General features: G+C 50.6%; 1 protein-coding gene across 2 annotated transcripts in view; it reads left to right on the top strand.

Moving 5' to 3' along the window:
- SUFU (SUFU negative regulator of hedgehog signaling) overlaps positions 1 to 25,834 on the top strand; it is a 95,080-nt gene that overhangs the window by 63,990 nt on the left and 5,256 nt on the right. For both annotated transcript variants that reach the window (XM_081075282.1, XM_081075281.1), the window contains exons 8-11: positions 1,359 to 1,470; positions 14,869 to 15,003; positions 16,568 to 16,706; positions 25,326 to 25,394. In XM_081075282.1, the coding sequence (XP_080931408.1) occupies positions 1,359 to 1,470; positions 14,869 to 15,003; positions 16,568 to 16,706; positions 25,326 to 25,394 (455 nt within the window). The remainder of the gene's footprint in view (positions 1 to 1,358; positions 1,471 to 14,868; positions 15,004 to 16,567; positions 16,707 to 25,325; positions 25,395 to 25,834) is intronic.

The raw sequence follows: 25,834 nt of genomic DNA, 5'->3' as shown, positions 1-25,834 counted from the left end.
GGCAGAGGACCCTGTACCCACTGCATTCTGGGTGGGGCCTTGGAGAAGGAGGATATGGCTCTCCTGTTGGAAGCTCACCATGTTGGTCTTGGCTATAGAAACAGTTGTGGTTTTTAGCAAAGGGCATCCATAACTAACTTCAAGAGACAAGCAGCCATTTACATATACATGTGTTTACAGCTGTTTTTTTTTTCTACTTCCTTTCTCTATTCTTCCGTCTTATTTTTTGAAGAATAAGATATCTTCAGTTCTAAATAAAATCCCTGCATATGTGGTAGCACGTATACAAGGTTTTCTGTTTCCATAAGGGACAGCGTAAACCCTTAGCACAAATGTCTGACCCCTTTCTTTTCTTCCTGCTTGTTCTAATGGTGTGCCAAACCCATGAGAGGTTCTGAGGTAACGTATACAGTTATTGGAATCATTCTGTTGCTTTTGACAAAAGAGGTGATTTAAGGAGGGATTCATAGTCTTGTCCAAAATTTCACCATTATTAGATTTTTTTTTAATTGTAAAAGTAATCTATGCTATTATAAGTCAAACAGAAAAGTTAATAATCTCCTCCATCATCCACTCGAAGCCTACCCTTTGAGCAAGCAACGTTCATTTATTTGCTTTTTTGTATGAGTTTGCAGTTTGTAGAGGTAAGTCTTAGACTCAAATCTCAATATAGGGGACCAGACTAATAGGTTTCACCCAAAGACCAGCAAAGCACCTTGCAAAGAACTAATCCCACCAGGAGATTCCTCTCTCACCTGCTGGCCATTGGCAGCCCCATGGAGAGGCATGGTACCCTGGGACAATGTGGGGAGATAACCTCAGTGTTTCACTGACCTGGCCCAGGGGGAAGGAGTAGCACGGCCAGATACCCGCTGACCACCCACAACCCAGAAACTTGTGTAAAAGACACCTGCCCATTCATGGCAGGGCACTTGCCATCCTTCCTGACATTTCAGTGGGCAGAATCCCTTGGGGGTCTCGAGCAACGGCAAAGTCCTGGGTAATCACTTGCTGGATCTCTGTTACAGTTAAAGCTGGGGGTTGTGAGGCAGGGAAGGAAAGGACAGTGGAGCAGAGCCATGTCTTGGAGGGTGTCCTTCCGAAGTCAGAGGCCACCCCTTGTCTTCTACAGGAATGGCACTCTTCAGACCCAAAGTTTCTTGAGACCGTGGTGCCTTATTTGCCCTTTGTCCCCGCACTGCACTCACTCAGATCTCACAGCTGATGCCTGGAACAGGCTCAGGAGGCCTTCATGGTGTTGTGTCTCCAGCACGTGTCCAGAGCCAGGTTCCGGGGACAGGGTTGGGGGATGCTGGGAGCCCAAAGGGCCACCAGGCAACTTAGTGGTGTTGTTACAGACACGGAGCAGATCCGGGAGACCCTGAGGAGAGGACTTGAGATCAACAGCAAACCTGTCCTTCCGCCAATCAACCCGCAGCGGCAGAATGGCCTAACCCATGACCGGGCCCCGTAAGTTCCCCACCACAGAGCGGTAGTGCAGCTTTCTGACAACAGTGTCCCAGGGCTGGAACAAGGGGGCAGCTTTGTCCTGAAGGGCCTGCATGAGAGAGAACAATTCTGATAGCCCTTGCTAGAGGGGCCCAGGGTCTGGGGCACACAGATCTGTGGGTCATAGGAAAGGGCCTCAGAGGGGACCCAGCAGAGCAGTAATATAAACATTAGTAAATATTTACATGGGCTGTGAGAGTGGACGGGAGGCCAGGTTGGGGCAAAATCTGACTTGGGGCCTCCCAGCCTTGTGGGAGGCCATTGTGCTGAGCACAACTCCCCTCCTTATCTCGGCCTCGGCCAGAGTTGCCCTTCCTTCCTTCCTGGAGCCTGGTCTCCGGCTGATAGCTGCAACTCCAGGGGCCTCCCTGTCTGGCCAGCCCCATACTGGACGCCTGCACCGAGGCCCTTCTTCCTGCCTCCTTCCATGGGGCCCAGGGCAGGGAAGGGAAGTCCTTTGCAGGCCTCTGCTGCCTGTCCAGGGGCCCCTATAGCCCTTGGGAGAGACTGGCCACCCCAGAGGTCAGATCCGCTTCCTGCTGACCTCTCTTCCTCTGATAGAGGACAAATGGTGGGCAGGGCTGGCGCTGGGCACCCCCCTCTGCTCTTAGACCCAGGGCAGCTCTGGGGAATAGCTGCTGATGGGATACCTGGGAGCTGGCAGACCAGAGTAGGGACCTTGCCTGCCAGGGAGGAAGTTGCTGTGCTCTGGGCTAAAAGGGAGCAGCTTACTCCTGCAAGACCAGGGTGACATAGCCTTCTTCTAAAGTCTTTATTACATGCTTAACTGTATGGCAGGCTTCAGGGGTCCATGTGAGGTATAGGCTCTTTTAGGGGCACATGAGCTTGAAACAATTTAATTAGTTAATTAATTAATTGGTGTGAGTCTGGCTGTAGATGCAATTTTTTGGAAATAGCTACTTCTTTGAATTCTAGCTTCAGATGCTCATCCCTGAGCCCCAGAAGTGGTAGTGATTTGATGCAGTGCAGGAAAGACCAGTCAGCATGACCTGGAGTAGTTAGGGAGGGCTTCTCGGAGGAGGAGGAACATGAGATGGATCTTGAAGGTGCCATAGAGTTTTAACAAGCAGGGGAGGGAGCTGACAAGGATGGAACAGGGAGACCCAGCTGGTTAAAGTTAAGGCTGTAACTTGGGAGCAGATTATGGAGCAGGGAGAGTTATTCTGGGAACACGGCTGCCCAAGATGGCTCACCTGTTGAGTCTGCCATCCAGAAATCATGAGAGTTCAGCTCCTTGGTAAGAATCAGGAGAAGCCTCCGCTGCCACCTCAGAGCAGTTTTCGCCGCCAACCAACTGCCTTGGAGTAGCTGCCGCGAGGTACCGTGGTCTCCCTTGACAGCAACAGATGGCCAGGTTAGGTCATAGGGCATCTGGAAACTCTCCACCTGTGAGTCTGGACCCTGTCCCAGGGCCACACTGCTTTTTGTGCCCTAAGGTTGGTTCCTCCCTCGGGGCCCCATTGGCGTTGGTGATAGGCCAGGAGGTACTATCACCAGAAGGCTTAAAGGCTCAAGCATATTGCCGACAACTTGTAGACAGTTTTAGTCCAGGTTGCTCCGAGCTCTGGAAGGTCGCTGTTTCTGGGCAACAGAGACACACGCCACTTACCCCTCTTGTCTGTCGGGATAGGCCTGAGCTCTCACTCCCTATCTAGGTCACACTGCCAGCTGCTATGCCCCCAGGCATGGCAAGGGGGCACAAGGCTCTGGATCCCTGGCTGCACACGGACAGCCCATACTCAGCGCCTCTTGACTGGGCAGTGGGCTCGGATCTGGTCCGAGGGCTGTCTGTAGACCCAGGCAGAGGCTGCAGCCTGCGTCCTTTGGCCTGAGTTGGCTGAGCTACAGAGAGATGGGTGGGAACAGACCAGAGGTGCCAGCCCTTGGGGTGTCTCCCCTCCCTGCAGCTCAAGTACCCAATCAGGTTTCCAAGGTGCCGGAATCTGCACTTCGGAGAGAATCAGATCATCTCCTCTGAGGTTCTCAGTGCTGGTTACTAATTTGTTAGCAATTGGTTGAGAAATGGTTCCTCCTCCTTTGCCAAGAACATTTTCCAACACACCCCTCAAATCTCTCAGGACTCCAGCTTCCAGTTCCCTATTATTTCAGGATCGATGACGATGGACTCAGTTCAGATTAGCAAGCACAATTGTAATATCTGTGCTGCCCACTCTGGGACCTGACCCCATTTCAGATAAACCACACGGATTGCAACGGAGAAAGCCAACCCCAAATATGCTGGCACCAGTGTTTGCTCCTCTCCCTATGGGGGAACAACCAGCGTGGGCCTTATTGTGTCTGCGTGTCTGCTTTTCCTTTAGTCAGGCTTTCTGGGTTGGGGCGCTCTGAAGCATGGGGCTTCATGGGTCTGAATGTGGCCCGAGCAAGCTGCAGTTCAGAGGAGCTGATGGATTTTGGACATTAGCAGCTGGGCTCGAGCCTACTTTGGGAGTCAGGCACTTTCTCTTTTCACTCCTCAATGGCAGCTTTCACTTAAATAGTACCTACTACGTGCTAAGTAATGTTCCGAGTGCTTTATACCATATGCATTTACTTCATCCTCATAGTCACTCTGTGAAGTAAATCATCTTATAGATGAGGAGACTGAGGTTCAGAGAGGCTAATGAATAATTTGCCCCGGGTTAGAAAAGGGTGGCGCTTACGGCAACCTGTCATCCATTAAGATGGTGTGATCTTCCTTGCCCCGTGATCAGGGACCGCCTGGGACCCCGTGATCAGGGACTGTGTCTCTGAGGTAGTGATAACCCTCACTGGTGGACCTCCTTTAAGTTGTCAGAGCAAGAATAGAGTCCTCTCATGTGACACCAGGACAAGGCTAACACCTCACGTTAGAAGCTTACTGGTTGTATTTAATTCTAGAGGGGACATGCTGTCAGCCTTGTGCTACCAAATCCCAGAGATAACAAGCTGTGTCATAATTGGTTCATTTATACCAGAACTACTTTTTGACACAAAGCTTTGTTTTCTTCATGTTCAGAAACAAAACCAACCCTATTGCTGGCCCGTCTACCACCTCAGGGCTTGGGGATTCCTTCCTTCCTTCCTTCCTTCCTTCTTTCCTTCCTTCCTTCCTTCCTTCCTTCTTTCCTTCCTTCCTTCCTTCCTTCCTCCCTTCCTTCCTTCCTTCCTTCCTTCCTTCCTTCCTTCCACCTTACTTCCTTCTTCCCAGAAAGGCAGGCCCCCTCTGGGCAACCTGCTCCTCTCTCACTAGCTCTTGCCAACCCTCCGCCCGCCACCTTCCCGGAAGGAGAGTCCTTAGCCCTCTTTGGGGCTTCTTCCAGCATTTCACAACTCTTGCATTCCAGCCGTGAAATTTGTATCTGGTTTTTCCCAAGATGATCAGTTGAAAAAAGCCTCCTTGGGCTTGCTGGCGCCTCCCTTCCCACTGCCTGCCCGGGTGAGTTTGGGAAACACGGAAAGCAACTCCTTTGTGCTACTTAGGACAGCCTGGCTTAGGGACCATGCCTGCCGACACTTGTAGGGACCTGGGGGGAAAAAGTCAATGGGCGTCTTCTCTGTCTGAGGTTGCCTGGTTGGACACGGAATATTGTCCGGAGTCTGGCCTTCGCGCCCCAGCCTCTCTGCAGTGAGTCAGAGGATGCGAGCCGCTGCATCGTGTCGGGAGGCTTGCCGTTCTGTAAACTGTTACTCTGGTGCGGAACCTGCAGCAGTGGCCCCGCACTCCTCCTCATCCCTCTGCCAGTGACTCACTAACTGAGGTTGGGGGACATGTAGGGAGCTCTCGGGGGTCGCATACCCTCCCAGAGAGGTCAGCGCTCACACACGTGTGTGCACACTTGTTGGTGGGGAGGGTTCCTGACTGTGGGAAGAGCACTTTGTCACTGAGGCACCTTTAAAAAGCAAACTAACCATCATTGCTGAGCCAACTTTCTCAGTCTTCTGAAATTGCACCACCGGTTTTAAGGTTTGTGTGTTTTGTTTTGTTTTCCTTTTTGCCTTAATTTCCTGGCGAACGAATTAAGATTTTGTAGCGTGAACTTTCCTGTTGTGACAGTCTCAGCTGCACCTTCCTTCCAGTGCGCACACATGGACACACATAGATTTCTCTCCATTTTTATGAGTGTCTCTGCTCCCATCTGTTTAGCCTCTTGGGTGGGGTGACGTCGCTGCCTCTGTTCCTCGATTGTGAATAGCTTGTGACCTGGCTAGGGAGTCATCCTTTGAAGAAAACTATTTTGTTTTGCTCAGCCTTGAGGCTCATGAAGATTACATAGAAGAAAATATCTACTTTGCATCCAGTGAACTGGGTGAAGGAAGGTGAGTTTCCCTCTGGGAAAACAGCCGGGCTGTTGCTGTTGCTGATTGCATGCAGGCAGTCTTTGGTCACCCTGCTCTCAGGTGTCTGTGGCATCAGTGCAGTGGTCCGCCTGGAGCCTGCCTCTGTTGCATTGGCTTCCCTCACCCCTCCCACACTGGGGAAGTACGGGTCTTTTCACTGGAGAGAAAACCCCGAAAGAAACAGGCCTGCTCTCAGGGCCCCAGCCAGGCCCCAGAGGGCTCATGGCAGGAAGGGGCCAGGCCTCTGTGATCCAAATTTGTCGTGCTAAGTGCCTGCATTTATGTGCCTTTCTCAGAAACACACGTTTGAAAGGGCAGAACAAGGGGCTCCACAGCAAATCCGACTGGGGTGAATTTGTGTTTGAACTCCATTCTCTGCTCCACTTCCCCAACGAGAGGAAGCCCTGGCCATTGTTAACACCCCAGCCTCGGAGTTCACAGGCAGTGCATAGAATTCTCCATCCAGACTGCATCCCCTTTCCTAAGTTGCACAATCAGGAGTATTTTTATCACCCATCCTTGATCCCCAGTGTCACCCAACACTTCAGCAATGAGTCACGTCTCCAGGGAAGGGAAAAGGAAGGCTTAAAGGTGAGAGAGAAAGGAAATAACTCAGTGTCTCAAAAAACGGAAAGCAAAGGGCTCTGGCTAGAGGGCTCATTTAGGAGCCCTCCAAAGTCAGAGCACAGGCTGGGGTGGAAGTCTCTGGTGCTCAGAGGGCTTAGTATTTGGTTGAGGAATCCCCTAATCTTAATGCACGTTTTCTCACTCTGTCTTCTTCAGCCACACGCCATCCTTAACGATGTTTACAATGAATATTACTGCTTTGTATAGTTTCGTTATGGGTTTACCAATAACCTCTTGAGGCCTTTTACTCCTGGTATTGTCCCTATCAGAGAACGTCTCAGAATGACCTGGTGATACAGTTTTGTGCTTCACAGTAACTGTGGAGGTGAGCTGGTGCCCTCATCCCCACCCACACCCTGTTCCAATCCTGCCCTGAAGGCCGACCTGCAAGTGGTTCTTTCTCTGGAAAGTTCAGAGCTTTCGTCAGCAATCTGAAAGCAAAAGGAATAATCTCTCAGGCTAGAGGCAGAAGCCAGAGGTTGGGCTGGGCTCAGCAGGCCAAACCCACTTCTCTTCTGAATAGTTGCCAACCCTGATGCCCTGGTTCCTGCTCCTGGGCGTCCCCAAGGAGAAGGCCCCAAGACGTGTGGCCAATGCAGACGTCACCACTGTCACAGGACTGGGATTGTGGCTAAAAGGAGTCTTGGTGGTTCGGCTCCTCTCCTTTCCACACGTGCTGCTGATAGAATATGACCAATACCCCTAGACTAAGATGGAAAAATGAAGCCTTTTCAATGTGAAAAGACCAGGGTGGAGCGGAAACATGGATAAATTTCTGTCTGTAAAGTGTGGGTAGGGTGAACAAGGGCATGTATTGTAAACTATACAGTACTAGAAATCAGGACTGCATCTTGGAAGAAGAGGGTGTTTCAGGGTATGTAAAAAGTCACCTTATGCAGTTGGAAGTGTAGATGTAGAATGTAGTATGTAGACAGGTGCTAAAGGAGAAATAAATGGAAAGAATTAGATCAATTCCTGAATTACCGAGGTATGCCTCTAAGCCAGGGGTATCCAAACTGCAGCCTGCGGGCCAACTGCGGCCCACAATCCATTGTTAATTGGCCTGCAGCAAATTCCAAAAATATATTTAGTTTACTTAAATAAACTAGGTGAGGCAATATGCACTTCACCTCGAGTGAGTGGCCTGACTGTTTGTGTATTTTACCGCATATGGCCCTTGGTGAAAAATGTTGAAAAAAGTTTGGACACCCCTGGTCTAAGCCATCCCATACATAAACCACCCCTCAGTACTCGCAATGCAGGAGGAATCCTAGACTAGAAAGGTTTCTGTGGCAGAGCAGGCAGTTTTCATTGAGCATTGTCTGTGTTTTGGGCTGCTGTAGTCCCCATTTTACAAATTAGAACATGCAGGCTTAGATAGATTATCTAACTTACCTAGGGTCAATAAACTGGGAATAAATGTCAGAGACAAGATCTGAACCTTGGGTTGTTTGACTCCAGACCCACGCCTCTTCACCACTGGCTATTGCCTGTAAAAGAAGATAAAAGGATTTAAAAAAGAGGAATTGGTACTTGCCAATTCCCAGGAAAAGATATCTTAGAAGTCTGCATACCAATGCACAGAGTAAAGCTGGCATTTTTGTTTGCCTGGAAACCCAAGGGGGTGGCAGATCAGAGGGTACCATTTGGCTGAGAAAAGCATACTAAAAAATAAAGTAAAATCTGCTAAATGATACGCTCCATCAAAATGAGTAAGGAAGACATATGGAGTGTAGGAATTGGGATCCAACATGAGAAAGAGGCGAGAGAAATCACCTGGGTGAAGGTAAAGGATAATCCCATGATGGCAGCTGTGCAGCAAGAATGGAAGGCAACTGATTTGGACTGGAGTAGTTTGGAAGCATCCTCCGGAAAAATGTCTTTAAGAAGATAATAGTGATAAATACTTGATATATTTTAATGTCTTGGGATAATCTATAGACCATTGGTAATTAATTCAGGATTGAATTAGTGATAAACACGTAGAAAATGAAGACAGTTATTAAATCCAAGGAAAATTACACCAGAAAGGAAGAGTAATCATAGTATACTACATGGCTCAGTTGTGAATAGCTTTGGTATATTATAATAATGTAAACACTTAATACTTATCCAAACCAACTTACAATACACTTATCTTGGGAAGGTGGGAGGGTGGGGTGGCAGAGTGCTAAAAGCTCATCTTCCATAGTGGGAAGTTTATAGGTAAAGCCTGAAAAGGGAACACCCAAGAGAAGAAATAAAGTATATTAGAAATACTGAAGTAAACACCAATAAGTATCAGCTAACAGAGATGACAATGTTTGTTTCTGAGGAGGGGAAAGTAGGAAGACTGCAGACTATTGTAATGAACAAAAAAAAAGTCAAAGAAATGTTACTATAGGAGCTATTAAAGGTTGCCCTGCCCAGGAAATGGAAAGGATGACACATTTCCAGGTAAAAATCACAAAATTGGCACAAGGCAAGCCCTGGTCATATAGAGGAACTTCAGTTTCTCCAGCATCAGGCAAAGAGCTGAAAGTGAGGAGTGTATAACCAGCCAACAGGCCTCCTGAGAGCATCTGTCTTGGGGTAAAGAAAATGATGAGGGACACTCAGCTGTGCATCTAATTCTGACCATCAAAGAGGCTGGTGGAGTAGAAGTGACAGGACCTTGGCAGAAAGCATTTTGGGCAGAGCTGACTTCACGAGGGAAAGCCCTGTGCCCTGTCAGAGCAATAGCTGGCCAGTGGTCCCCAGAGGGAGGGTCCCCATAGTCGTTTAGGGGGTTTTGTTGGGTGTTAAATGATAAGAGTATTCTGGAAGATGTTGGCTTACGCAAAATGAAACCAGTTTGTCTGCCCGCTGAGGTTTTTCTCAGAGTCTTCAAAATGCCAATATTTTATGAGTCCCTAATCTGAGATGCAGCATATTACAACCAGCCCTTGCCACATCTTTTTAGTAGCTTCTTTTAAATTAAAATTCCATCAAATACCCTTTGGGAAGCCCTGCTCTGCCTTCTAGGAAGCAATTGTTTTTAAGAGTTCAGGGGAAAAAATAGATGTGTCTTCATGGCCTTGAAACCCCCGGAAGAAAGCCCACTCAAAGGGATAGAAGGTTCCTAAGGAGAAATATTGTGGTTACATTTTTAGCTGGTGTCAGGAAGACCTGGGGATTTTGTCTCAGCCCTTTATTTGCTCATTCTGTAACCTTGGGCTAGTTATTTAAGTCTCTGAGTTTCAGTTCATCAATAAAATCGGAAAAATAATCGGGTTGTAAAAATGAAAGGAGTTTAACATAGGAACTGCACCATGGTCTGCATTCAATAAAAGGCACTTTTTAATATTATTATTGTGAATAATCTCCTGAAAATTAAAAGGAGGTGTAATACTTCCAGGGACCAATATAGATATGTAGAGAATCAATTATGTAACTCAAAAACATTTTTTTAATTTTTATTTATTTAAGTGTATTTTTTCAGGACCCATCAGCTTCAAATCAAGTAGTTGTTTCACTCTAGTTGTGGAGGGCGCAGCTCACAGTGGCCCATGCTGGGATCGAACCAGCAACCCTGATGCTACAAGCATCGCTCTCTAACCGACTAAGCTAACCGGCCACCCCATAAGTCAAAATTATTGAAGCATTTGAACAAAAGCTGGAAGGAGAAGTGTGTTTGTACCAGCACAGACTTTAAGGAACAGGGTCAAAAAAAGTTGAAACTCAAGAAGAACTGAGTCTTGCAAAAAAGTGCTATGACCAGCAAAAAGGACTTTATTTTTTGTACTTCTGTTTGAAACAAGAAGAAAACCTAGGCCCCATTGTTTGGACAGTAAAGTTAATAGGTGGTAGAAAGAAAGCAAAATTTACTCAGATTCTAGTATGTTTCCATCTCAAAAAGAATGGTTATCATACCAGGAAGGGTCACACTGCATTGATAAGAGCATTGAAGCCATGATTTCACATCTCCTGGTCCACATGTATTATGCCCTAGAACCCTAGGCAAATGGGCAGATAAGATTCATAAGGTTGATGTTAGAAATCTTTGAGGGAATGGGAAAGAGCTGTTGGCAGACTGGAAGCACTCAGAAGCTCCAGGATGGAAAAAGCATCTTGACTCCCTAGAGAAGAGCTTTGTGTCAACTCTCAGGGAAAATTCTGGACTACATTATTCAGCAAGTAGGCTGTGACACTCTTTAAGGGAAAAAGTGAACCCCAAGAGTCAGCATGGATTCACTAAGAGTCAGACCTACCAGACCATCCTCATTGTCTTTTTTAGAAACAAGTTACCTACTTCTACCTGGTAAACAAAGGAAGTCCTGTAGACCTTACATAGGTGGGGTTTCGTAAGACATTTTGAGAATGTCTTTTAATGTCATTGGTAACAAGACAGGGAAAGGTCCACTGAGCATCCAGGAGCGTGAGGGCCTTGGTGATGGGATGGTTGGGCTGACGTATAATTGGATGGGTGAGCATACCCAGAGTCTGCCTGACCCTGTCCTGTTCACTGTTGAATCAAAGCCTGGGATGAGAACGTCGATGGCAAGTTTATCAGTTTTGTCAGCGATGTGAAGTCAGGAGCGAATGCCAGTATGATGTATGCCAGAGTCAGGTTTCAGAAATACCCGGACTGCTTAAAACACTAGCCAGACAATGCAGAGTTCTGCTTTTAGCTCCAAATAATCCACAGGACCTACGATGGGGGTGAAGAGGTCGAAGTGCAGCCCATGGGAGAAAGCCTGAGGGAGAGTTCGCTGACGGGGGAGTGCAGTATGAGCTGGTAGTGCGATGGCAGTTTTAATAGGAATAGAATATCCCAAACAAGAAAGCTCGTAGTCCCTCTGTGATCTGCACTGGTTATGCCACATACTGTATTTATTTCCACATACGACCCTTCACTTCCGGATATGACACTCTGGCTTTACAAGCTAGAATGAATCCACAGGAGAGTGATGTGGATGGATGGAAGATTTCAGAACCTTGTCTTAAAAATACAGTTGAAAGTTGAGGCCACCAATACTGGAAAAGAGAAATTGTGAATGGTCTGTGAGAGCAGCTTTGGGGATTTGAAAGGCTGGCATGGAGGGTGAATTAAACAACTTCTGGGCAACTTGAGGACCAGTAGATGAGAACTGCAGGAAGGCTGATCCTTCTCTCTAGAAGGAAGATGGCCCTGCCTCTGCCGCCCTCCGCAGAACAAAGGCCTCGAGGGCTTTGTTGATCTGCATAGTTGAGCCTTCCCGGAGCACTGGTGGTTGACCAGGGCCCGCAGTGACTGCTGAGTCAGAGGTCCTTTGAAGCCCCATCTCAGAAGTCCCCTCTCCCAAGTTCAGGGCAAGGACCTTTGCTCAGAGGTGGGGATTGACTTGGCAAGAAGCAGTTAGATTATGGGCCCAGGGTAAAGGCAAACGAGTCTGTATTAAGCTATCAGCATTCTTGCAGGAGGAACAGACAGCTCGCCTTCTGTATGCAGCCAGGTAACATCCTGTCAATGCATTCTAGATATATTTTGAGCACCTGTTACATCCCAGGCGCTGTTAGATGCTTTGGCTTGGGTCATTTCATTTAATCCCATAACGAAAGGGTATTCTTGTTTATTTCCGAAGCGTAGGGAGAGGTTCAGTCATTGGCTCAAACCAGTGCTGGGAGCCACTCTGCCTCCTGGGGCAATAGCTCACCCTTCATCCCCAGGCCCCTAGCCCCAGCAGTCGGTGTGACCATGCCACCCTGGGAGCCCTTCTCCCTTCCAACCCCGGAAGCTCTGCCTTTTCCTCCATGGGGAGCTCAGGGAGAAAACAGCCCAGCTGAAAAATGAGGCCATGCTGGCGAGCACACTACTTATTTTTTTATGACTAAGATTAAGCTGACAACCATGCAAAACATTGCAAACCTGTGTCAATGCAGATTTAATACCTCACCCAGCCCACACAAATAATTCATGCTTCTGCATCGATGTCCAGAAAAAACAAATCAGCAAAAAGCTGGGCTCCTGCGTGTGTGTGGAGCAGCCGCATTTCCATTGAAGCAGCATGCCGGAAATACCCAAGCTCCAGGACTGCAGATCTAGCATTTTGCCTTTTTTTTTTCTCTTAAAAGATTAAAGTACATTTTCAAATGATTGAAGGTTGGTGGGAGGTGTAAATGTGGGCACTTGTCACATTAATTCTTCAGATGATTAAGTTCTTTTCCATTTCTTTAAAGCTGTTTGCACTTGGGCTTGATGTCCTTGTCCCGGGTGAGTGTGTTGTAGCAGTTACCAAGGTGACTTTAGCTGACTTTCAACAATTTATTTTTCTCTCCAGCTTGAGATGTCTCTAGTCCTGTATGCTGTTGATTCTTCTCTCCCAGTCCCCCAGCCGCAGCCCCACCCCCCGTTGCTATTCATCAGCATTTTTGCCCCTGCTGGAGAGGTGGGGATCCTCCTCCCTCTAGCAGGCCCCACAGGCTCAGAGGCCCTGCCTGGCAGCCAGACCTCAGCCCTTTTCCCGTTCGGGAGCATGATGGTGGTATGTCTGTGTGACCATTGTAGGAGCTAGTATGGGCAAGTGATTGTAAGAGTCATCATACCCTGGCTCTGCCATTTAAACTCTGTGACCTTAGGCTTGTCACCTTACCTCCCTGAGCCTTAGTTTCCTCATCTGTAAAAAAAGGGTTAGCAATAGAATCTCCCTGGGTTGCTTGTTAGCACTAAGGAAGTGAATCTATGGACTCCTTCCTCTGGAATATAGTAGGCACTCACCCAAGGAAGGCTGCTGCCTTTCCTGAGTTCTGCTCTTGTCTGAGCCCTGAGGGTGCCCGCTGAGAGGTGTTCTGTGTTGCTCTCCTTTCCTGGGACAGGAGGTAGGAGGCCTAGCCGCCAGGTGTAAGGGAGAGACCTGCCCAGAGGTCCCAGGCTGCCACACTGCCTGCCACAGACCTGCTCTGTGGCCTTACACGCATTGCGGGCTCTCTTTTGTAAGGGAAAGAGGTAGATGAAACACCCTCAGAGTTTCCTTCCAGTGCGGAAATTCTGTGACCCTCTTGACCAGAGCATGTGTCTCAGGTCTTGTGAAAGAGTTTGTCAAAAAAGAAGCTAGAGCAAAGGGCAGTTTCAGAATTGGTTTTGGGAAACCAGAGAAAGGGGACGCTTTGGGAAAAAGGAGTCACATAAATCTGGGGGTGGACACACCGCGCTGGTGAGAAGGGCCCCCATTACCTCAGGGGCTTTTATAAGCTGCTGCCTCGGTGGGCCTTGTGTTGTCCAATGTCACCCTCCCTCTGGGATATGCTCTGCCTCTCAGGGTGCCTCATGGGCCACAGGCCCCAGCACTCAGCCCCGCAGTGTGTTGAGGAGGTTGGGCCTGCTCCTCACTGGCTGGCTGCCAGTCAGGCCCAGACATCCTGGGTGGCTTTGGCTACTCAAATGATAAATAACTACAGCTTCTCCCCAGTATTTTGATGGACACTGGAGAATTGTTCTGAGATTCACAGCCCAAACCAGGATCCGGCCTTTTGAATGGGATCAGTGGGTAACTCTCATTTCTGGCTGAGACAGATTTGAGAGGTTGTCAGTGGGGGCAGCTGAATATGAAAGAGCAAATCTTTGATTCCAAAGGGACCCCATGGCCCAGCTGTAGGACAAGCTGTTGGTGGGAAGCAGGACTGGAGGGAGTGTGAGGCAGCAGTGACAGTTCACGGTGGCCAACGCCACCGTCAGGAAGACTCTGGTACAAGGCTCCTGGGGCCTGGAAGCCCAGCAAGCTGGTGGCCCAGTTGTGCCACCCAGACAAGCCCATTGACCTGACTCCTGAGAGCCTGGTTTCTATCCTGCCTCAGGGTTGTATCATTTCCTGGTGAGATGAAGGATGTGTATGTCGCTGCAGCTCCTGGCTGATAACAGGAGTGTGCAAGCTCAGAGTTTGCTGTGACGTCGCAGCCTTTGCAGGGCAGCTGGAAGGAAGCCATGTCTCCTGGCACTCTAGCACCCCAACTGTGGAGAACTTGGGGTCTGAGTCTCCAGGGCAGGAGAGAAGGACTCCCAAAAGCTCCTGTTGCTACTCCTTGCGCACGTAAGGAAAAACAAGTCCCTGCGTCATAAATGTTTATGTGGGATGTTGGCCAGATGTGGCCTTTAGAACCAGCCCCACCATGCACCACCTCCCAGCTCCACACTCCCTGGCTCTGCATCCTGGACAAGTTACTTACCCTCCCTAATCCCCAGCTCCTTATCTGTAAAAGGGATATAATAATATTAGTGCCCACCTCATGGAGGTCTAATGAGGTTGCTTGGCAAGTTCTCAGTGGATGGTAGCTGTTACCATAATCATCAATCACCTTCATTGTCAGTGTTCAGGAGCCCAGCCTGAGAGACTCCCATCTGCCTGCTCCCTGCGCTCTTTACCTTGTGCTAAACCTGTTCCTGTGCTCGCTTCACAGGAGCCGCAAGGACAGCCTGGAAAGTGACAGCTCCACAGCCATTATCCCCCATGAGCTGATCCGCACGCGGCAACTCGAGAGTGTACATCTGAAATTCAACCAGGAGTCAGGAGCCCTCATTCCTCTCTGCCTAAGGTAAGCGCCCATCTTGGCCTCAAGGAGCCACCATGCCTGTGCTTCCCATCTCCCCACCCCCCCAGGTGGAGTCAGGGGCCCAGGGAGAGAGGAGAACTAGTCAGGCAGCTCCATGTGGGCCTATGGGGGAGTCTGTGGACGCTGAACCAGCCAGTAGCCCCCACTGTGCTGAAGAACTCTCCTTTGTCTAGAGGAGCGTCCCTCAGCCCTGCTCCTTTAGAAAGGTTCAGTGACCTAGGGGGTCTCAGCTGCCCTGCACTCCCCCAAGCCAAGAGTCAGGGGTGGCAGGGTCCCCATAGCACTAGGGTAGTAGGGCAAGGGCTCTGGTTGGTTGGGCTCTGTTTTCTCCTGCTTACTGCTTTTCCCGTGCAAAACACTCGGTTCTGAAAACCCAGTGGCCAGCCCAGCAGACTCCTTGAGGGACCAGGAAGTCCAGCTGTGTCCCTTCTGCTACTGTCCACAGTGCCAAAATCCCAGCCCTGTGGCCAGAATTCAGCTCTCTGCTTGGGGATGCTACACTGGGCTGAGTCTGTTGCAGCTGGCTTCCCCCACAGCCCTCAGGGGTTCCACCCTCATTTTTATTGCAGGGGAGGCAACAAGAATAACTCGAAACTCAGACAACAGTGACAAGGAAGGAAGAGGGTGCACTGGTTTGGACCCTCCACACTGTCCCTGGAGCCTGGGGAAGGAGCTTGGATGGTGACCAGCCTTGGCCAGCCACCCTGGGTAGCAGAACAAAGATAGCTAGTGGTCAGGATGAATGGTGGCTGGCAAGGCCCCCCCGCGAGGACCCCAGCCATTTCCTCCCCAGTTCCCTCTAAAGGTGTGGGGCCTTTACACTACTGGAAGGGTTAATCTGGGGCAGCCTGAGAAAGCAAAAAGCAGTTCTATTCCTTTGCTGACTGGCATCTCTGCCCCACTGGTCGCCCCCTGCCTGCCCTTCCCTCAGGTGTATTTCCAGACTGGGGCTTAGCAATAACTTCTGTGGCTCCCTCAGAGTGACCCCACTTGGCTTCAGCTTTTTTTTTTTTTTAAAGATGTGCTTATGGCCTTGGGGCTAGTCATTTAAATCTTGTGGGAGAGCCAGGAGCAGGTAGAGGATTCTTCCCGGGACACAGGGCTTGTGCTGTGAAGGCACTCCACCATCATCCAGGAGCATGGGAAATTAGGAACTCCTTCACTCCCATCCTCCAAACAAAGGGCCATGAACCCCCTCCTCGCTCTGGGCATGACCTTGGGCACATTGCTAACTGCCCTCTTTGGCCTCAGTTTCCTCACCAGGACATGAAAGAGATGGACTCCAGTACCCCTGCAAGCCCTCTGAACACTGACCTAGTGTCTCTACTAGCTTTGAGCCCTTTGGAAGAATGCCAGCAGAGAACTTGTGAGAGGATTCTCTTGGAAGGTGTTGAAATGAACATGTTTAGTTATGGTCCCCTGTTAGTGGACAGGTGGGCAGTCAGGAGGGCGTTTGCCAGGCACCCTTTCCCAGGGAGCATAGCCCCCACAGTCCCTGCACCTCGGCCAGGCCCGCTGCTCACTGTCTCCATGTTCCCATCCCCAGGGGCAGGCTCCTGCATGGACGGCACTTTACATATAAAAGTATCACAGGTGACATGGCCATCACATTCGTCTCCACGGGAGTGGAAGGTGCCTTTGCCACTGAGGAGCACCCTTACGCAGCTCATGGACCCTGGTTACAAGTGAGAAAGCTCTTTTTCTTCTCCCCACTTCCTTTCCATAGGCTCTTCCTGCGCCCACTCTCTCCCTCTCCTCCCTTGGCAGCTCTTGGCGGCTCCCTTCCTGAGGGCTGGTTCTGAAGCCTTGTGGAGTGTGGCTGCTGCTGCTTATGCCATCAGCTCCAGGAGCACTTCCTGGACTCTCCTTGTCACTTCAGACACGAGTGATAACTCCAGGCCCTGGCCATTGGTAGTTCTGTTTGCCATGGAAATCCAGGTTTGAGGGATGTGACATGTTCTGCATCCTGGGTAAACCAAGGTATAGGAAACCGAGGATGAGGCAGGGTGGGAGGAAGTGTGGACACCACTATTGAGTGCCTGTATGGAAATCCCACCAGAATTCCTAGAAAGTGGATATGTGGGCCTGGACCTGGGGCCGGGATGGGCAGTCCTGGGCAGGCAGAGCCCCTCCCTTCCCCTCATCTAACGGCTCTCCCATTCCTCCTGGTGGAAACCCAGCTTCTCTATGCAGAACCCTGCTGGCTTGTCTAGAACACCTGCTTCCTCCTTTGCCCTTCTGGCTGGAGCACAGCTTCAGAGCTACTGCCCAGCGGGGTACAGGGGCCTGAGAGCCACAGGCCTCCTTCCAGCCCCCACCCCGCTTCAGGTCTCACAGGTCCAGCACACTCTCAGATGTATTAGAGGAGCATCCTTTTTTATTATTTGTTTATCAGGGGTGCAGGAGGTAGGACACTCTACCTTACCTCTCTCAGGAGAATCAAGAAAGGGAAGCTGACCCTAATCCAAAAGGTGACCTGCCTTGTTTGTGGTGTAGGGATGGGGGACAGGGAGATGACAGTGGAGGGGAAGAGAGTCGTGTAAGTTTTGTGGGTTTAACGCAGTCTGGGGATCTGTGGAGCATATGTATTATTAATTGTGGATATGTTTTTTGTCCAGATGTGTGTGCTCGTCTTGCAGCTGACGTTCTCCTCCTTTAGGCCAGTGCCCCCACCACCACCACACCAAATACTAACACTTAATTAAAACAAACAGCAAACAAAGGACACCAACCACACTCCCCAGACTCAGCTGAGGTAGAAATGGAAGCTGGTGTTTTAGGGATATTGTGTTCCATAAATTATCTTGCCTTTTTCCACTGTTGTTATTACATTGTTTCATAACAAAATTACTTTGAACCATAAAGTTATAAATACATTTTAAAAGTCCCTCTTGGTAACATTAGATTTCTGTCCATGTGGTGTTGGTAGTTACTGTAGCAAAAGCTCTGAAGTATAACATTTGAAATTAGCCCAGCATAAGTGGAAAAGGCCTCCCCACCCCACCCCCAGCGGTGTCCCAGGCTGCCAAGCTGCCTCTGTGGACAGCTGGAGGGGAGCAGGCCTCTTGCCTGGGCAGAGGTGGTAAGGAGAGGGAAGGTGGGGACCCCTCTCGGAAGGGGACCCCAGCCCCTGAGAGTTCACAGGTCATGATATCCCGTAGATGACAGAATGCTGACAGGTCTTAGCAGAACTCTCCTCAGATAACATTTGTGTGTATTAAAGGTTTGAGCACGTTTTCTTGGGAAAGTAGACTGGAGTCTCCCAAAACACAAGAAGAAATTTCTCCCAGTTACATTTTACATCCTCAACTCTGAACCTGTTTTTGGAGTCCTACCTCCCTCTTGGAACATTTTCTAAGAGTGAGGAGGGGGATGGTCAGCATCTCCAATTCTCAGCTTGGGGACCATGGCCACTAGAGGACTTAGCAGATGTCATGTTACCCCTCAGTCCCCCCAAAGTTCTGGACCCAACCCCAATTCCCAAGCCCCTTACCCCAGCTTCTGGCATTTCCCTCCAGCTCCACCCCTCCTCGCCTCTCTGGCAGCCCCTTGAGCACTCAGCACCACTGACTCCCATGCACATGGTCCCCTCCCATGCACTGTTGCCTGGGGAACCGGGAGCGGTGGGAACCAGCCGCTGGCCTCGGCATGTTTCAATAAAGTTGCTGTGCTGGGAGCTGCTTAATCAAAGGCCTGTGCTATGGGCTCATTAGTGTGGTCCACCACAGAGGCCAACTCACAGGGGAGCTCCCAGGAAGGCTGGCTGGGGCCCGGCTCCCCAAGCATGCACCCTCACTCACCAAGGGGTTTCTCAGGCCCTTTCCAAGAAGTCCTGGGAAACCCTCTGCCCTGCCCCCAGCGGAGCCAACACCCACACCAGCCCTCCTCCCCACCCCCAAAGCAGTCAGCATTTTCTGCATCTGCCTGCCAGCCTGCCTTCCCTTCAGGGTCTTGCCCCTGTGGTCACAGGCAGCTCCCTAGCTTGTGGGAGCCTGGGCCTGTAATTACTTGTGGGCCCCTAGGTCTTCCTCTGGGGCTGGCTGCCTCCCCGAGAGTCTGCAGGGCCTCCTGGAGGCCTGGAGTTAGGCCCACTCCACTGGGCCAAGAAGGGCACCACGCCCCTCTGCAGGGAGACCCTGACACAGAGACCTGCCCTCACTCCCTATAGGAATCTCTTGCTCATGCTTCCAGGATTGGGGGTGTCTCCTTGGCCCCTGTGTGCCCAGGCCTGTTGGGGACAGAGAAGCAGAAAGGAGCGAATGCAACAGACCCAAGACTTTCAGAGACCCAGACTTCTGTTTTCTTGGCTGCTACTTGAACCTCCCTGTTGGTCCCAGTGGAATTGGGAGGGGCTGGGATGGCTTTCTTGCATCAGCCTTCAACAGCCTTGCAAGCCCTCATTCCCAGCCTTGGCACCTTGTTCTGGCTGCCGGCCCAGGCCTGTTATCTCTTGGGGAAAAGGCATGGCAAAGACATCCCACATGGGGGGAGAGTGACAAAGGAGAGGCTGGGAGAAGAAGGCAGAAGGTGAGGGAAGCTGGGCTCTTTCTGGAGCTTGTAGAGTAGCCCCAGACAGACTTCCACACGCACCTACCCTGGGCCTGTAGCTGCGCTCCATGCGTCTTCCCTCCCCATCTCTCCAGCCCTGGGAAGGTCACGGCCCGGGTACAGAAGGGCAGGGCCTTCTGCAAGCCCAGGGTGCATGCAGTGGGTGCTCGCTGCTTCCTGGAGGAGCTGGCGAGGCAGGAATCCTCCGATTCCACAGACTTCTCAGTTGCCAGAGATCAACGCCGTGACTCCAGCTGCTCTCCTGTCTGCTGTTTTCACCCTCACTGAGATGGTAAAGCCTGTCAGCCAACTCGGGAGCTTTGCAGAAAGGTCTGCAGACCCTGGGGGAGGCCTGCCAGCGTCCTCTCCTGCGCACCTTTCCCCAGCGTTGCTCAGCCCAGTAGCTTTAACCAGCCTCTCTCCCTTGAGTCTGTCATCACTGGGCTGTTAGTCCTCTGAGCGGGAGCCTGGCCCAGAGCTGAGTTGTTCATCCATCCCCAGCCAGGATTGATCTGAAGGGAGAGAAGTTGTCTCCAGAGGTCACATAAGGGTCACATCACCAAATAGGAGAATTTTTTTTTTTTAAGCCCTGCAATGCTCTCTCAGCGAGGTGGTATCTGACAGCTCACCCCAGAGGCACCCTCATTGTCAGCGATTCCCTACCATCCCTGATGGGAGGCCCCAGGCTTGGGAGAAGATGCCCAGCAGCTGTTCCAACTTGGCCCCCCGGCTCCAGGCCAGGTTGATTCACGACTGTCCCCAGACAAACCCCCTCCATCTCATGTCCCCATCCACCCACTTGCATATTGTGTGGAAGATGCTTGGCAGTCCCTGGCTCCGAGCAGCTCCTCTTCAGTGCCTCTGTTTCTCCTTCCACAGTGAACCTGGCCACAACCTGTTCTCCCTGAGGGCCTTTGCTTGGGCTGTCACGTGGACCTCATTGTCTCGGGGTGCACCCATTAGCGTTTAAATCGCAGCACTGTGCCTGGGGAAGTTCAGCACCCTCCCTTTCAGGAGAGGACTATGGTAGCCCGCTGTGCCCTCACCTGCCAGCAGACAGAGCAGGAAGAGTCTGAGCCTGCTCTTGGTCACCAAAGCCAACTTCTCACCACCCGCTGAGAGCAGGAAATGAGTGAGGCCTCACTTTGCCACCACTGTAGCCCTACCTGCCACACACACTTCTGCTCCCGAGCGGTGGGTCTCCAGGCTGTTTGCTGGCTTATGTCTGGCCTGTTGGGGTGAGGGGACACAGACTGGACCGCCTCCTCATCCCTGCCTCCTTCACCGTCGTCGTGGGTGCCAGAGCAGCTCCTTGGCAAGCCCTACCCTGTAAACAACACATTTCCTTCCCTCAGAGAAGGAAAGGGAGGGAAAAAGAAAGCCAAACTTGTTGGGAAGCAAGAACAATGTGTCAACACGAAGAGCAAACAAGGCCCTGGACAAAGTGTGGATTGTCATACCAAGGGGAAGGAGTGGGCATTGTCAGCACTGTTTGCAGACTTAAAAATATCGTTGACCACAGACATTTGAATCAGATCTGCAGCATCTGGGCTTCTGCCTGTAGCATAGCTGGGCCTGTCCAGGGCAGGCACTGACGAAAGATCACTTTTTGAGTTCCTTCTGGAACTTGCTGGGGCCTGGGGAATTGGGCAGTTGTTGACAATCCTCCCTCCTCACCAACCAGCCAGGCTGTCCTAAGGCGCCTGGTGTGAGAACCTTGGCACAAGCTGCTGGACCAGATTCCAAACCCCCTCCCTGGCCAAGGTGGGGTTGGGGTGGGGGGCCGGGAGCCACTGCTCCCCTCACAGCTCAGCCAATTAGACGGTGGTGAATGGAGCTGCAGCCGCCAACTCACCCTTATTGGTTAAGTCTATGCCCAAACCCCCTGCCTGAATATTTCCCAGCACTCTCCCCCATCCCCCCACCCCCGCCTTGATCTCCTGCGGTGCCTTTTAAAAGTGCAGATGGATTGACCTTGCCCTGATATTCTGATTCAGAAGGTCTAGCATCTCCATATTTTTGAAAGCTTCCCAGGAGAGTTTGGTTCCCTTCATTAGAGCCTCCTCCCTCCAAGGGCTGTTTGTGCACAAATATAAGCATTTTATGACCAGCTCTTGGTGAATGCCGACCTCAATGAGTGCTATTATCATTTTCATTATTATTTCTACTGCTATTTTCTGGGCTAGAGTAACTTAAATTTGCCCTGCTGTCCCCACCTGGAAACCATCTTTGGTCATGGTTTGCCTTCCTTTCCAATTGGCCAACCTGATTTTTGAGCATGTGTACATCTGTGACCCTCAGGGTTCTAGCCCTTTTCAGCTCAGCAAGGAACCAGAAGATATGTGGCTGGTAGGGGTTGGGATTACTGGTTTTCCAGGCCATTGATCAAATACAAAATCATCTTCATCTTCCCCATCAGAGCAGAGAGAGGAGTCAGCACTGAGTATACAAGGCTTCTAGAATTGGGGTACCTTCCCCAGACAGAAAAAGAGGACCCTCGACCACCATGAGGTCAGATCACTGTTCTTCTGAAGTCCAGGAGACTTGTCTCTTCTTGATACCTGCTTATCTACAAAATGGAGGTGATAGTTTCCTTCCCTGCAGGACCACCTAAGGGTTCAGTGAAATGATACAGGTCATTTCAAGCCCAGTGCCTGGCACATGGAGAGGACATTGCTCCTGCTCTGAGTCGCGTTATCATTGCTACTGCCATTGCCATAAACATCCCTGTTATTATTTGTGGCAGAACCAGGCAGCTCCATGGGGACCCAGTGAGCTTCAAAAGCCCCAAGCCCCAGAATTGCACAAGCTTTTCCCACAGTTGTATCACAACGGCCAGTCTGTTACTCGTGAGAGCGTCCAGGAGCCGCTCCATCATAGCTGTCTATCTCCAATGTCCTGTTGATAAGATCTGTTAACATTCTCAGCTCCAGGTCTAAAATATACAAAGAACAGGGCCTGTTTGTTGAATCCAAGCGTCTAAGGTTTAACTCCCAAAGGAAATTAAATTAGGTGCCTGGAGCTATGACAGTCTGTCGTGTTTCTTTGCAGGGAATGTCATCCTCAATACGCAGATCTCGTGTATAATTTTCCCCGTTTGGTTCCCTTAAAGTAATGTGAAGTTTCCAGCAGGAACCAGCAACTCACCAAAAGTGAAAATTGACTGGCGACTAGGGTTTGTCCCCTTTTTTGGTCCTGCCATCATCCCCTTCTACAGCTGAGTACAAAATGAGTCCATACACAGATGGTACGCTATGCCCTTGGTAGTTGTTTTACTAAAAGCCACTATAACCCACCCTCTTTCTACTGCCAGCTCCAGACCTTTTTCAGAGGAACTGGCTTAGGACTGAACTCGGAGTTGGTGGGGTTACCTTTCCCATTGTTGGAAAAAGCTCTTTGGAGTCTCACTGGGTGGCCACAGCCTTGTGAGCCCCCCTCCACCCATTTCACTCCCAGCACTAGTTCCAGCCCCAGACTTATTTATCTCTGGCAGAAAGTCTCCCTCCAAATTATTTGTTGGTTAGAAATCAGCCCGGACTGGAGCCATTGTAATATAACGGTTTTAGGTATGCTTGTTTGTGCTAACATTTGCAGAGATGGCAGCAAGCCCCGGAAATGCCAAAAATATGAATGTGACTTGTGTACTACTCAGGCAGACTGGTGACAACTAGTAGGGAAACTGGGCTTGGGGGGGCGGGGAGGGATAAGAGGAGGAGGAGCAAGGGCTCAGGCTATGGGAGACTGGAGCGTGATTGGCAGTGGGTCACTAGTCTGAGAGGAGTCGGCCAGGCCAGTCCCACCGAGGGGAACTTAGAGGAAGAACAAGGTGGGACGGGTACCTTGGACGGGCATTTCCCTGGACCAGCTTTGCCTGTCTGAACCCTGTGTGTCCTCACTTGACGCTTGAGCTCCTCAAACAGAAACTTTGGTGAGGGGATATAGGTCAGTGGTCGGAGCTGTTTTGTTCCAGGCTGGGAAGGAGATGTCCCTTGTCAACCAATGGAAAGGGCATGTTCAGGTGGGGAACGGACTACCTTATGCCTGTGTCCCTGGGGCTCCACCCAGGGCCGGACCTAGCAGAGGCCCCCAGGAAATGCTATGGAATCGATTAGATTGCTAGGCACGGGAGTGGAAGAATGAATACATGCGTAAATATCAAGGGGGTAAGACTTCGGGAGATGGAAGCAGGACTTCAGGCACTAACGTTTAGAGTCCAGATGTGACTGGAATGTGGTCTTATCTCAGCCACTCACAAGCCATGTGATAGGCAAATTACATAGCCTACCTGTGCCTCAGTTTCCTCATCTGTAAGGAGACAGAAGGTAAAACTAGGAGCAGTTAGCAAGGTGCTGCTTGGTGTGGAGCTGGCCTGCTCACGAGAGGTCGTTTCATTCCTTGCTCCCGCCTCCACCCTGTCGACTTCCTCCCTTTGGAGTCCTCCATCCTGTGAGGTCCTGCAGCTCTTCTCTGCCATTTCACGTCATGTCACAAGCTGACTGTATTTTAAATGTTGTAACTTCTGTTATTATCAGAATGGACAACTCCCAGGGGAAATCGGATGGGTATTTTCTCAAATTCTTGATCCCATCCTTCTCATAGGGGGGTTTCCCTCAGAGGAGCCCCTCACCGTGGTCTTTACCCATTGTCTTTCTCCCTCTATGTCCCACGCAGGGTGTTCAAAGTCTGTTGGAGGAGGCAAAGCAGAGGCAGGTGGAGCCATAGCTGGGAGGACCTGGTGCAGAGGCCCAAGTCCATGGACCAGCACAGGAAGGAGTGGGGTAGAGGAAGGGGTCAGCTTGACAAGAGAAAGGACATCCTCAGCCTGGGCCCAGTGTGGTGCAGGCCTGAGGTGAGCTTGGCCTGGCTCTACCGAGCCCACCTGAGCAGGGGAGCCAGCTAGGAAAAGGGCCCACCCACTGGGTTGGGGAAGACCTGAGTGCCCTTGGACATTCCCGTGGGCCGTCAAAACTAGGGGGTGAGGGAGGTGGTTGTTCCAGCCTAGTTGTGGGGCTGGGCTGTCTTAGACACGTAAAGTAGCAAGTTGTCAGACTAGAGCAGCAAAGTGGAACAGCTGGGAGGTAACCTGCAGAAGAGGTTTCTTGAAGGAAGTTTGAAGAACTCAGTGGCTGAGTGGGGCCAGCAGTACAGGGGTTTGAGAGCTTCCAGCCTGAGAAAATGTGGATACTGAAGATGGAAATGGGAGTTGAGAGTCCCTTTCCCATTTGTAAAATGAAAGAGGTTGGTGCAGTCTCCAGATTCTCCAGCTCAGACATTCGTGGTTGTACCTTCCGGGGCATTTCCAGATTCCAGATGAGGCTGCTTTTCCAAAAACAAACATTCTTTTTGTCCTACCAAGGAGGGGGTGGCGTGTGACCTGGTTGGGCAAGAAAGATGTTGGCAATTGCTCTTTTCTGCCCCTTGGCTTTTGTTTCCCCTCTACTGCACTGCAACATGCAGGAGGCCCAAACTGCCAAAATAGGGTATTTTCCCACCCACTTCCATATGCCTTCTGGGATCAGCATTGCTATCCTTCCAGATGCCCCCACCTTGCCTCCTCATTATGCTGCCCTGCCTGTCTCTCTGATACTGCGTGCAGGGAGTGGGCTTCAGTAGGCACTGCCTTTGGTCCCTAAAACTGATCGCTGTGGGCTCACATCTCCGTGACCAGAAGAAAGGTCCATAGCTTAGCAGTTGGCAAAAAGACCATATACTTAAAAAATAATGACATAAAAGCCTGTCTTCTGCTTTCTTCCCAGATTCTGTTGACTGAAGAGTTTGTAGAGAAAATGTTGGAGGACTTAGAAGACTTGACTTCTCCAGAGGAAGTAAGCCTGTTTGATTCTCTCTGACAGCTGGTTCTAGTCTCCAGGAGCAGCGTCTCTCTCTCTCTCTCTCTCTCTCTCTCTCTCTCTCTCTCTCTCTCTCTCTCTCTCTCTCTCTCTCTCTCTCCCCCCCCCCCTTCCATCCTCTCCCTCTTGGATAGGTTGGAAAGGAGACCTTAGAGATGTTAAACGGCCTTATTTCTCTGTCTTCCCACACACCCCTCAGCCCTCATAAGCACACCCAGGAAACTGAATTGCCAGCTCCTGAGAACCTCACTGAAGAGGCAGCCAGGGCCTGCAGGCTAGTACGAGTTCTCCCCAGCCCCTGCTGTTCCCTGGCAAGTTCTGAACAGAAAGCCCCTGTCTGCTGCCAGAGAACATTCCACTGGGGAGTTCTGGTGGGCAGCGAGGGACTCCTGTTCTGCCTCAGGCCACCCAGGAGC

This window comes from Rhinolophus hipposideros (assembly GCF_964194185.1).
Source record: "Rhinolophus hipposideros genome assembly, chromosome: 15".
Taxonomy (NCBI): domain Eukaryota; kingdom Metazoa; phylum Chordata; class Mammalia; order Chiroptera; family Rhinolophidae; genus Rhinolophus; species Rhinolophus hipposideros.
This window is presented reverse-complemented; position numbering and strand designations above follow the sequence as displayed.